The sequence below is a fragment of the Rhodnius prolixus genome, unplaced genomic scaffold (assembly GCF_049639745.1).
Source record: "Rhodnius prolixus isolate KJV_2025 unplaced genomic scaffold, Rpr scaffold_11, whole genome shotgun sequence".
In the NCBI taxonomy this organism is placed as follows: domain Eukaryota; kingdom Metazoa; phylum Arthropoda; class Insecta; order Hemiptera; family Reduviidae; genus Rhodnius; species Rhodnius prolixus.
The window spans coordinates 15,649,259-15,663,558 of NW_027411625.1; the positions used below are offsets into that span (position 1 = coordinate 15,649,259).

Genomic DNA, 14,300 nt, shown 5'->3' on the forward strand with positions numbered 1-14,300 from the left:
GATGACATTGAACTTTTTTAAACCTATTATACAGTCCACACTTAGTTCCAATCGACTAACACTTAAAATTTAATCACTTCCCCGAAGTTGAAGCAGTGCATTTTTTATTCCATTTTCAAGAAATGGATCAGCAAGCAGTACTATCTGAATGTTTAACTTTATTATTAAAAATAAATAAATAAAATTCATTAAAGGTAATAAAAACTTGATTTGGTATTGAAAAATTATCAGTTTTATTTTATACACCCCGTAACTTATAATTGTCCAGATAAATTACCTGATATTTACACTAGTACAGAATATGTGATTATTAACAAAACAAGAAAAAAAAAATATACATAAAATAAAAAATCTCTTATTTCGCTGAACAACACTAACTTACTCAATTTCTTTATTTACTTACATTTTTTTGTTTTTTGTTTTATTCTGTACAGGTGTTTTGATAATATTTTTAATTTTTTCACACAGGAATGGTTTAAACAAACCTTTTTGGTAACTCCATCAATAAATTGAAAGTATACTTTATTTTTTTATTTTACAACCAAGGTCAACAAACCTCATGCGTTTATTTTACCAAAAGTTACTCAGTAACCATCTCTTTCACTTTAGGTTAATGTTTGTATCAGCTTATAAATGTATGTAGGTGTGATTAAAATATCGAGTTAAATATAGAAATTCTTGTAATTTTGCATTACTATTTTATTAAAGGCTAAAACATTAAAAACTTAACATACGAAAATAATGAAGTGGAGTATGAAGGCTCTGTTTATGCAGGAGGATGCCCAGGTCTACAGCACAAAGTTTAGAAAGCCCGGAAAAATGCTCGGACCAACGCGTTTTTTTTTTTTTGTTTTTTTTTTTTGTTTTTTTTTTTTTTAACTTCGGCTGTGCATTTACTTCTAATGGAATATGTTGGTCAAGAAGAAACAATAAATTAGGGGCTAACAAATCTTCTCACGAGGAGAAAGATTAAAAAATAAATGGTGAGATGCTGTGGGAGCTGGGGAACTAGGAGAGCGCCGTTCATTTTGAGTTAGTCCCTCATAGTTGTGCAATTAAATCCGACTTTCATTTTTTTCCCTTTATTAGTTTCTTTTTAATTCAGTTTTCTTCTCAGATGTAAAGCCCTCTGATTCCCACTTCTTCTGCTTCATGGCTCCCATTTTACCTGACCAAAAAATTACTCATACAGGAGATGAATGTGGCTTGTTTGAAGGTTTTTGCTTTAATACATTGTTTCCTGGTATAAATTTGAGTACAATTGTCTCTAAACAAATAGGGCAAGTTCCCTAATTTGAGGAATTAAATTTAAATTAATTTATTATTTTTTTTAAGCTGGTCTGTCTAGAAAAGTACTTCTGGTTATATTTACTGCAATCTGTACCGTTTACGCTAAGGCAGTTCGCGATAATTCGAATAGTAAGAGATGTGATAGTAAAGTCGTGGCCCAAGCGATCTAATGCGATGGGCAGTATCTCTGACTAAGATGAGAGGCGAGTAATATTGCATCCATTCTACCCCATTTCGATCTGTTGTACCATTTCAAGAGTACAATTCAGTGCAAACTTATATATTTGCCGTACACTTCACAATAATAAATAAATTTGATGAACAAAAGCTAGAACATACTTGTTTCTGAGAAGGGATCATTCTTGGAGAATTTGCAATAAATCTAAATAAATAGATGCGTTATTTATTTATTTGATTTTTTTGCTATGATACCTGATTCCATATTATATAGTTCTTTTGAAGTTATTAGCTAGCTGTTCAGTGACTTGAATAGCAGCAAGTTAAATCAAAGCAAAACACGTATAGGCATACCCACGTCTTCTTCAGTTTATTTAGGATCACCTTCTCGCAACATAAAAAAGTATTGGGAAAACATAATTTAAAGCGATTTTAGTTCAATTTACAGGCGGTGGTATAATATAGTATATTCCGGAACAATACATTCTACGGCAGTAGTCAAAAGAAAGTTATAAACTTTATCAATAAGCTCGCCTCAAATTTATTGTATAATAATAGGATTCAATTCAGCATAAAATTTTCAAAGAATGCGGTGTTTTAAACGCTTAAGAAATTTAAAAAAAATAAATAAATCACATTGTGACCTTATAATTAAATTAGTGATACATAATGAAATTGCTCACAGATGAGTTCAGGTTAAAGAAAATTATTCCTTTTTTTCTGAGTAAGCAAACAATTTTTTAAATGTATGGGGAAAAACTTGCTTTACACCCAAGTAAATATTTAATATTATCTAGTTACTGTGTAAAAGTGAGATGTCTGATTTTGTATTATTATTTATTTTCAAATTCGCCATTATTTTATTTTTATCATATTTACAACGCAATCGAAGCTACAATATACATTCACACTTTTTTGTTTTGTTTTTACCCTAGATACAAATTTATGAACAAATTTAAATAAAAAATATACATATAATATAAAATTATGTCACAAGCCTTCACTTTATATAAACTTGAGAGAGAATATAAATAAAAATATATGAAGAGAATTTTATCTTAATCAGAGAACGTGATTTAACTACCTACTAAGTATTGCAAGTTGAAGGAAGGCTTTATTAACTGACTTGTCAACCAAGGTATTTGGCTACCCAAAGAGAAAAAAAAACTAAAATCTAATAAATCTGGGGTATAACTCATACATGATGTACCTTAATTAATGGTTTTAATTGATGAATTTTCTTGAAAGTCATATTCACTTTGCCAAATGTTTTGTTCGTTTAATTTAGATGGTTGAATTTACCAGGAATAAAATGTTTTTTCTACTGTAAATATTGCTTAACAAAAAATTTAATTCCTTTAGATAAGTATGGACGGGTTTTGAGAATAGATGGTTCCTTTTCAGTTTTAAATAAAGATCATGTAACTGGATTGTTGAGTGGAAATCAAGAACTTTAAAATCAGATTCTCAATGTCCAGATTCTTCACAACCCAAACCCCGTAAAAACATTATTTGGGGTGGGGGAAAGTTTAAAGAAAGAGAGTCATAGTGGTCGATAAAAAGTATACCAAGTTTAAGGAACTATTTAGTAAAGTTACTCTTTCCGCATAACCGTTTTTCCCAAACCTTGAATGCCAGTAATGCATTAACACATTTGGGCGGGCGGAACTGTACTTTGTTCAGAAGGGTAGAAGGGGAGGATAGAAAAAAACATAATACTACACTTCTTCGAGAACCCTTCAAAAAACAATTTACTGTGAAAAAGTTTCAAATAAAAGTGATATTTTGGTGGGTAAATAATGTAATTTCTTTTTTTTCTGCACTGGGGCCTTTGTAGATCTATTGTTTTCTTTTACTGATGCCAAATGAGATTGCTTTCTTTTCATGACTCCCTACAATTTGAAATATCTGAGAAATATAAAAATCTGGGAGGATTCTAGGAGAGTGTATTCCGTAGAATACTGAGGTGAAAACCCAGGCATCTTAACTTCTTTAAACCGACGGCTCCGCAATTCAGGAGGTGTATTGAAATCTCTCCACCTGCCCCAAGAATCTGCAGTCTATACATTACAGGCCAGTTTCTTCAGGGGTACAGCGAGTGGCAGTGCTAATTAAAACACCGACAGCTTGCGAAACCTATTTTCACACACACCGAGGCACGCCTCAAATCTTTTCTGGTTCCAGTTCTAGAGAAATCTTTACCTGCCTCAGTTCTGGGAAGTTGGTTCAGAACATAGCTTAGCGGACCCTATTCATGAAGGGATTTGGCGCCTTGTCTTGCTTCCTAGGCCGTCTCATTTCTTTTCACCTGACATACCCCGTTACCCAGAAAATGACTTTATTTTCTCTGACTAGGTTATTGAGTTGACTGAAAAATCCCTAAACATTTTCATGCTGATAATGACTAGGGTTTTGTTTTATTTTCTCTTATTCTTGTAAGTGAAGGGAAACACTCTGCCTATCACAGAATATTAACAAATTGTGTAGATTATGAGCTAAATGTATTTTTTCATATTCAGTGAGTGTAAGTAAAAAAGCTATTTAAGCATTTTTAAATAATAATCTGATCAGAGCTAACCATTAGTTGCTTGTCAAGTCAGTAATTAAGAAATAAAATTACAAAAAGATTCGCCTATAGTGCTAACAAGAACGAATTATTACAATTCATTGCGTTTTTTTAAAACATTATGTACAGCGATTTTAATTTAATAACTTTTTAATTTCAATTTGACTATATATACATTAGAATTGTAAAAATTTATTTTTTAATTTGTTGAGACCATAATATAATTTAATGGGCTGGATTGTGGGCCCACTGTCACAACGAGTGGTAATGATGCAGTAATGAGTCGCTCGAACCTAAACTCTGACCTCCATAATTGTTCTGTAACATAAAATAATAGAATTTAATGAAAAGGAAATAATATATTATAGCAAAATAAAAGGAGAATAAATTAAATTGAGCAATACATTAGGACAAAAATTGCAGGGCTTGGACAAGAGAAGGACAATCATCAAATGTTTTAATATTTTCATGTTAGTAAAACTGAATAAACATTTTTTTTGTCTTTAGACTGTTTTGGCCGATATAACTTTTTTAAAAAAAGAGATCTAAAAAAGACAATAGTGCCTAAATTTTGATTTAATTTTATGTCTTTGAATAAACCAATGAAAAAGAAAAACAAGATGCAAATAGAAAGTAATGTGACCTCCGTGTGCTGTGAGACCAAGCTAAACCTCAGGTGTTGAAACAACTGACTCAAATTCCCTAATAGAGAGGTGGAAAGTTCTATTTTTTCAGCCTTAATATAGAGCGTGCTTGATAGGTTTACCTTTAGGTCAGCTTTTCTGAGAATTTTTTTAGAGAATTTTTCTATACTAGAGTTAAATTGAATAATCTTAACACCAGAACCTTATAAACCAGCAATAATGTGTGTTCAGTCGTCTGCTATAGTGATAAGAAGGAACAATAACCGCTTTCCTGTATATTTTAAATATTCATCAATATTCATCTTCAGTGTTTTCTCTGCGTCAGTGTTGGGTTTTGTCTCTTTGGTGTTCTTATTTTTGCCCTCTTTAAGGTCCTGCCTTGACCCCCACATGGGTCTAACCTTGACGAGGTGGTGAGGCTTACGAACTAAGGACACTAGAGACTAAACCTCTCTAAAATTTCCTGTACTTCTCCATTGACTCCACGAATTTAAAAGTAAAAATCTCGCAGTTCAGGGTTAAAATTCCCTATTTTCTGCATCTGGGTGAAGGCACTTCGTGCGCTTACAATAAGTATAAGGTTGATAAAGGGGAAAGACCTAATTGGATTTATTTTAACAAAGAAGACGCAAAATTATTTGCACGATGACCATAATCCTGAGTTCGGTTTAGTTAAAATATCATGGATAGTTACACGGTTTATGATAAGACGCTGTTAGTATTGGGTCAGCGTTCTTGATCAACGAGAGTGTTGGGAGTACCAACTACGAATCTAATTTTATAATTATATTTGTACAACAAAAATATAGGATTTGATTCATTAATTTTTACTAACATGTTGCATTTGCGATGTAGAATTCTTATGCGGTAGATCGGGTGTGTCCAGCGATTCGCAGGAGCTGGAGTCCAGGGCCGAGGTTGAGGTCCCAGCCACCAGGACCTTGCTATTGCTGCCGACACCTTGTGTAGGACTGGCTCCACCTGCTCCTCTAAAATGGACAAGAAGTAAATATTATTTTATCCTCAGGCGAATCAAAAGGAGAAACAAAAGGGGACTAATAAGTCCAATAGGTGATAAGCCTTTCTCTCAAAGCCAAAAAAGAAGGCAGCAAAAAAGTATAACGCTGAAAGGAAGTATTGTAGGCTACCTCTAAAAGCGAAACCTCAAGAAGTACAATGCGACAATTAGAGAACAAACGAATATTTAAAGTTATTGATTCATTGACTTTTAGGTTAAAGTTAAATAAGTGACGCAGCAATTCTAAGAAAGTCGTAACTGGGACTTTAATAAGCATTTAGTTATGTGTTGGAGTTTTATAGTTAATCTCTTTAACAAAAACTTAGTTTAAAATGTTAAGTATAAGGGTTGATTAAACAACAATAGGTACACAAATCAGCAAGTACCAATCATTTCATTAATATGTTACTGCATTGATATCATTTAAGTCATTTTACTGCATTAATTTTCATTAACATTTTTCAGAATTTATTAGATGTCACACACCCTAATGCTGGCCATTTTCATCTACAAAATATTTGTTCAAGAAACGCTCCATTTAACTTAGATAAACTGTAATATCTATTAATCTGTAATAATCAAACTATTAATCACAGGTTGAAAAGAAAAACGTATTACTTTATGTAATAATCAAACGTTAAAAATAATAGGTAATAATTAATCTAAGTTAATATTAAACAATACAGATTTTTTCAACAACATTCATCATCTAGGTGTTACAATTTTATACTAAAGCTGTCTCCATATACAGGTAAAATATAAACAACATCTATCGAGTAGTTTACTAGACATTTGAATTTAAAATGTTTCAGTTTGTAAAACGAAAGCAAACTTTAACCCTAAATATCTCGTTTTCTGTTTGATAGAGTTGTACGAAATTTTATACAATTATGTACTAAATTTGTTTCTATATACAGGTGAAATACAAACAAAATCTATCGAGTAGTTTACAAGATATTTGAATATAAAATTTTCAGTTTGTGAAACGAAAGCAAACTTTAACCCTAAATATCTCGTATTCTGCTCGATAGATTTTTACGAAATTATATACAATCATATACTAAAGTTGTCTCCATATACAGGTGAAATACAAACAAAATCTATCGAGGAGTTTACAAGATATTTATATATAAAATTTTCAGTTTGTGAAACGAAAGCAAACTTTAACCCTAAATATCTCGTTTTCTGTTTGATAGAGTTGTACGAAATTTTATACAATTATGTACTAAATTTGTTTCTATATACAGGTGAAATACAAACAAAATCTATCGAGTAGTTTACAAGATATTTGAATATAAAATTTTCAGTTTGTGAAACGAAAGCAAACTTTAACCCTAAATATCTCGTATTCTGCTCGATAGATTTTTACGAAATTATATACAATCATATACTAAAGTTGTCTCCATATACAGGTGAAATACAAACAAAATCTATCGAGGAGTTTACAAGATATTTATATATAAAATTTTCAGTTTGTGAAACGAAAGCAAACTTTAACCCTAAGTATCTCGTTTTCTGCTCGATAGATTTTTACGAAATTATATACAATTATGTACTAAAATTGTCTCCATATACAGGTAAAATATAAACAACATCTATCGAGTAGTTTACTAGATATATGAATTTAAAATGTTTCAGTTTGTAAAACGAAAGCAAACTTTAACCCTAAATATCTCGTTTTCTGTTTGATAGAGTTGTACGAAATTTTATACAATTATGTACTAAATTTGTTTCTATATACAGGTGAAATACAAACAAAATCTATCGAGTAGTTTACAAGATATTTGAATATAAAGTTTTCAGTTTGTGAAACGAAAGCAAACTTTAACCCTAAATATCTCGTTTTCTTCTCGATGGATTTTTACGAAATTATATACAATTATATACTAAAGTTGTCTCCATATACAGGTAAAATATAAACAACATTATCGAGTAGTTTACTAGATATATGAATTTAAAATGTTTCAGTTTGTAAAACGAAAGCAAACTTTAACCCTAAATATCTCGTTTTCTGTTTGATAGAGTTTTACGAAATTTTATACAATTATGTAATAAATTTGGCTCTATATACAGGTGAGATACAAACAAAATCTATCGAGTAGTTTATAAGATATTTGAATATAAAATTTTCAGTTTGTGAAACGAAAGCAAATTTTAACCCTAAATATCTCGTTTTCTGCTCGATAGATTTTTACGAAATTATATACAATCATATACTAAAGTTGTCTCCATATACAGGTGAAATACAAACAAAATCTATCGAGTAGTTTACTAGATATTTGAATTTAAAATGTTTCAGTTTGTAAAACGAAAGCAAACTTTAACCCTAAATAACTCGTTTTCTGCTCGATAGATTTTTACGAAATTGTATACAATTATTACTATTTAAATTTGAACCAAGAAGTTAGAGCAAAATTCGAATCTTCAATTCGTCTTACAGGAGTATTTGAGAGCACAAATAACACACAGTTAATGACATGTAAATTATTTACTTCTCAGTTGTAAGTTAATGAAGACCCTTTAATTGAGTACATGCAGTAAAATACTTTAATAATTAACTGTCCTAAAAATGTGCATATCTTAACTATTTTATATTCCATATATACATATAAGATTGTGGGAACACCTAGATTAAGAATGTAGTTGAATAAATCTATTTTGTTTAATATTAACCCAGATTAATGATTACCTATTATTTTTAACGTTTGATTATTACATAATGTATCAGTCACTTTAATCGAACTTAAACCGACGATTTTTATTTAAAAACTAAATAAATAAAATAAACATATAACGTTTTTCTTTTCTACCTGTGATTAATAGTTTGATTATTACAGATTAATAGTTATTACAGTTAATCTAAGTTAAATGGTACGTTACTTGAACAAATATTTTGTAGATGAAAATGGCAAGGATAAGGGTCTGTGTTATCTAATAAATTCTAAAAAATGTTAATGAAAATTAATGCAATAAAATGACTTCAATGATATAAATGCAGTACATATTAATGAAATGATGGGTACTTGCTAATTTGTGTACCTATGTCGTTTAATCCACCCTTATACTTAACATTTTAAACTGTAAGTTTTTGTTAAAGAGATTTTTGTACCTTTTGGATAGATTTCCCTTTTTGCTTTACAGATTTTCTTAACATTTCTAATAAGCAATAGTTTCATTATAACCTGATATGGTATTAAGTTGGAACCCTAACTACCACTGAAGAGATCTTTTAAATGAATGCTTAGATTTGCGGTCCCCAAAGAATCCACAACAATAGTTTTCTTCGGTAAACGTTTCGATTAAAATTGGAAGGTATCAAAACTGCTATTTCTGTACTTCCTTTTAAGAGGAGTAAAAAAAATTATAATGCGTTTACAATACTTCTCCCTAAAAGGCAAAGAGAAACTAAACTTCAAATATGCCCGATTGTAATACTTCCCTTTAGTAGCTGTAAGAGTAGGATGTCACCTTAATATCACGCTGTAAAACTCGGACAACTTCTTCCTGCCAAAATTTATCAAAATTGATCGTAGATATTTATTATTAATGCGGGCCTTACTTAAGTGGGGCAAACTCTTCTTCTTAAGTGACAGTGTCGATACTTTTAAAGTACAAATCTGTACAAAATTTTGATTCGAATGACATTTCATTCATGAAAATCGGTTCACGCGTCGATAATTTGAAACGATTGCTGTACTTCCCCTTAACAGGTGTAAGAGCAGATCGTCGCTTTAATGTTATGTAGAGGAATCCTAACCCTTTCATCCTACCAATTTTTATTAAAATCGGGCCAAGATTTACAGAGTAATTAGTAATAATAATGTTGAAGAGGGCCTTATATACATGGAGCTAATCCTCCCCCATTTGATATACAGCGTCGAGACCTCCAAAAGGCGAACCTACATAAAATTCCGAATCGAATGACACCTCACTTCTGAAAATCGGTTTAAGCGTTTAGGCGCTACGCAGTTTACAAAAAAGGTAGCAACAACAACAACAATTTCTGTAAATGCCGTTTTTGCTCATATTCGGCAACTTATTTCTCGAAATCTATTTCATCCATGTTGTTGCGAAAAAAATTCAGTCATTAAGGAGGGTTTGCCCTATATTTTAAAGAAAATTTGGGAATTTTATCTTTTATAGAAAAAGAGATAAAAATTGTCAAATTTGGGTGTTTTTCAACGTTACGCTTTTTCGTGCTCTTTTTGATGATCAATCCTTATACAACTGTCCTCCGGACAGTTTTAATTTATGTCTTTTTTTGAAGTGATACTTAAAAAAAAACCATGACAACTTGTGACAAAGTTCCGAAAAAAAATGAATGTCTTTTCACATTTGTCTAAAATTATATTTAAAGTCTAGCCACCAAGAATTATTGGTATTGATCGTAACAGTTGGAAAGAAAAAAAAAAATTCCATGTAGAGTTTTTGGGTTGAGGGTCGGTTTAGTTAGGTTAGGCTCTAATACGTAAATTCACTTCTATTCTATTGTTTCCTTTATTAAACATCTTAACCCGCCGTTTTACAAAGGAAGCCAAGTATCTCAATACTCCGTTTAAATAGGAATCATGATTTTTATATTTAAATAAAGCCTTGAAAATGGCAGATTTATTAATCTTACAATCAATAATACTTAAATGTACATGAAATAGTTCGTTCATGAACATATTAGTGTACTCGTATATGTTACCACAAAAGACCGAAATTGGAGAATGTCAAAATTCACTTGGTGAATGTTGAGATTCACAAAGTCGCTTGGTGTATGTACGAAATATTTGCAAAAGCTCCTTATTTCTGACTTTCATCACCATGCGCTGATAGTAACGGTTGAATAAAAAGATTTTATTTACGTTTTTTAATCATTCTTTATTATTAAAACATATTTTGATATACGTCAAAATAGGAGAAAGCTTAAGTAACAGCACATGTAAATAAACTGTTGAACTTAATACGAAAAGTACCTTTAAATAAGAAAGAAAAATAATAATATCAAAGATATTAATGATATTAATGATACTAACAGAAATCACTTCAGAAAGTATTTCTCTATTTTTAGAGAAAAATGAAAACAATTGTCTTCTTGTTTATTCGCAATTCAGATTACGGAGCGGGACCTATGCCCATCGGCACCGCAGCCAACAGAGGCTTATTGTGCCTTCCTTCTATGGATCTAGCAGACGAAACCTCCCCTCCTACTAAAGAAGTTGAGGACTTTCCCTACAAGTTCTTTATGTGCCACTATCTCCTTTGGTCTCAAAGATCTAAAGGTTTCATTGCGCAATCATTCACTCTCAATAACAAAAAGTGAGAGGCCGTTTCCTCCTCTTCCTGAAACAATCTGCACAACGGATCCGAGTTAATAAGCCCCATCTTGTACCGATGCTTCCTGAACCTACCATGCCCCGTGATCAGAGCAATCTGATTTCTGCCCAAGCATAGAGTCTCTTTTGTTCTTAGTTTACACAACCACAGCATCATACTCTTATTGTGTTTGACCCCAGGACACATCACCCAGTTCTTTTCATGCTCTCTCCTGATCCAGTCTCTGGGAGCCACACGAACTGAATCCTTGGCGATTCCCAGGTTTTAAGGGCCTAGGACCGAAAACTCACGAAGGTCTAGCATCTCAAGTATGTCGTCTGCGAACATGCACCACAGAAGCGGAGATAGGACCCCTCTGAGGGCATTTCCTGGCAGTCGTTATTTCCATCGTGAGGTGGGGGGATCAACGGTCACTTGCGGCAGACCCACACTACCACAGGAAGGCTACATTAAAATGGGATTTCGCTCGGTGCCCCAAGGTGATCGTTACCGCACATATGTTTTGCTACCCTTTAAGCAATCAGCCTCCGCAAGAGTCCCCATCTCAGCTTGGGTAGGGATCCAGGGGGTTAGGAAAGGGACAGAAGAAAAAGAGACAAAGAAGGGGTAGAAGCAAGGATTAGCAGTTGGGTATACCACCACTATGTCCTATGTGTACTGTGTAAATGTATTGGGATGTTACAGTGTGTGTTACTCATGTTCATATTATTAGGCTGGGACACCCGCAGGGACGCCAAGTACCCTGAAGAAGTGGCTAATCCACTTCCCCCTATGGGGTACTTGCAATTAATGCGCGTAACTTTTCAAAAAAAAAGAAGAAAAAAAGATCACGCAGTATCCGCTCAATATAAATTAGGGTATCTGATCAAAAAATAAAATTTAAGAAACCTTGCATAAAACTGTCAAACAACAGCGTCCTAGAGAATAAGAAATACCTGTAAATGCCACGTGCCCTCAATCACGGCAAGACAAAAGATTCTCTGTCGACATCGGTTTCTTTTTTCGACCTCCTCCAAAGCATATCTGTGACTGTTGACATACACTGGTGATGGTCTGAATGTATAAGAATATACCCAAATATTCGGTCTTTCAACGACGTATCTAGTATGTGTTGATATCCACCAAAGAAAGTCGATATTCACTAATTTCGGTCTTTCGTAGTAACATAAAAAGTATAAAGTAATACCCATTTTTAAAGGCAGGCTTTACGTCCAACTACCAAATTAGGTGTCGTGGACGGAGACGACTAGCGTGCATACTTGACAATTAAATTCTCATATTAATCATGAAATAAAATCCAAGGCCTAGATTGAGAATCGAACCCAGTACCACAATACTTCATAGCTTTGCGGGCCTCGCCTCTAACCGCTCGGCTACCGTGGCGCCTCACAGTAACCTATGCATTAGTTTCATTTTTATTATTATACACTAGTGTAAACGTTATTTGTTTTTACTAAAAAGTAAAGTAATCTTTTTTTTTCCTTTTTATTCAGGCGAGGTTTAACGTCCCAACTACCAATGTCACTATGTTTTCACTAACTAAATATGTCGTACAAATTTAGACCATTGGAGAACTAACGAATTTTTTAAAACTGTTGATTTATTTACTTAAAAATTAAATTCATTAATTAGAAATAATCTGTAAACGCAAGCCTGTACAGTATATTTATATAAATTCCGTCAGCTATACACTCCGTTGACCATCTCCTCGCTGAACATGCTTCTGAATTACATACTATGTTGAAACCATACAATCTACCTAAGCGATACTTTGGAGTAGGGCTTAAATTTACCCCTCTCTAACAATCACGCATAAAAAATGTGTCAAATAAAGAAACAGACTTCATAAACTGCAATCTACACAATGAATGAATCTACAATCAACACAAAGCTAGATCATTGATTTGCAAACAAATCGCTAAAAACTGGAAAACTTTCAAAATTCAAGTTTAGTTCCAGTCAACCGACGTGCTTCAAATTTAGTAATTAACTTACATAATAACTCTGCACAACCTGCATTATAAATGCTCTGGACCCTAACAGTGCATAGTAAAAATAATAATTTTGTGAACATATAATATGTTTGCTGCCTTTTCCAACCTAGAAGGATAGTAGATCTTAACCTGCGTGACTCCCACGTATGCTTCCTTGCACAGCAAAGTAGGTTGAAGCACCGGAGTTAATCTATTTTGTAATATGTAAGTAAACTTCGTGTTATTTGTACACAATGGCATTTCGACTATGCATCGGTCTTTCTAAATCAGTAACATGTTCAAAAATACTACTAGCTACCTGCAAAAAAGTCAAAGTTTACCACATTAAAAATGTTCAGTCGATAAAAGTATAGTCTATTAGCAGTTAAAACCATTTTACATAATAATAAAAGGATTATGTGAAAGCAGGAACGGTTTTTCATTTTGAGAAACACCTATAAATATTGAAATGTATACTCTTGGTATACATTGATAAAAATGTAAGTCTTTAAGTTTCAGGGGAGGTCGGTGACTTCGGTTTGTTTTGTGACTCTTGTATAAGCTACTTTTGTTAGAAATTCTTTTTATGGAAATGATTATGAAAAAGGAAGCTGGGCTCAAGTGAGAGTAGCGCTTCCTCAAAATGAATCTACACTGAAGCCAACTAATTAAAAATTCCAAACTGGAAGAAAGTACATAACCTTGAGAATAAGCGCACGTCGTGTGGGTGTTCGCAGGAGTTAGTAGTTATTTACCCAGCTATTTATAGAGTTTGGAGCCATATTGTGTGGCGAACACAAGGGCGCTTCAGCAGCGGACAGGGGTATGTAGCGGCCGGCTTGAAATGAGAACAAGATACACATATCGGGTTACCACAAACAAACTGCGCGCTGCACTATCCGTTCTGAAAATGTTAAATTACCGTCTTCACTCAATACACACCTGGCTAAATTTCTGTACTCCTCTTTGTAATAATTCTTTAACTCAGCGATTAACTTCTTTCACTACACCTTTACTGATAGAAAACATAATAACTATCTCTTCAAAGTGGTATTTTACTGGGAATATTTCTTTTGAGATTCTCTGATACTGAACCAGGCAGCAGTGTAGCGTGGTTAAGCTGATCTTCAGCAGCTCTTACTGCAAAGCAAGGGGGAAATTTCTACACCAGGCTGTGAACGATTGGTAGAGTTTTAGGAAAAAAGTTTGCTATAATTTTTCCAGACTTTTTGCGATTAATAGATTCAACCTTGAAAGGCGATTCTTGGAAGGTGTGCATTTATCACCTCTTTAGTGGTCTTAAAGCGTTT

At 32.9% G+C, this 14,300-nt stretch overlaps 1 protein-coding gene and 1 long non-coding RNA gene across 2 annotated transcripts in view; one reads left to right on the forward strand and one right to left on the reverse strand.

Moving 5' to 3' along the window:
• The window catches only part of LOC141459321 (uncharacterized), a 97,783-nt gene that overhangs the window by 4,251 nt on the left and 79,232 nt on the right, over window positions 1–14,300 (forward strand). The window lies entirely within an intron of this gene.
• The window catches only part of so (SIX homeobox 1 protein sine oculis), a 39,181-nt gene continuing 25,090 nt past the window's right edge, over window positions 210–14,300 (reverse strand). The window contains exons 2-3 of the mRNA XM_074138257.1: window positions 5,513–5,666; window positions 210–4,351 (exon numbers count right to left, since the gene is read on the reverse strand). Of these exons, the coding sequence (XP_073994358.1) occupies window positions 4,286–4,351; window positions 5,513–5,666 (220 nt within the window). The 3' untranslated portion in view covers window positions 210–4,285. The remainder of the gene's footprint in view (window positions 4,352–5,512; window positions 5,667–14,300) is intronic.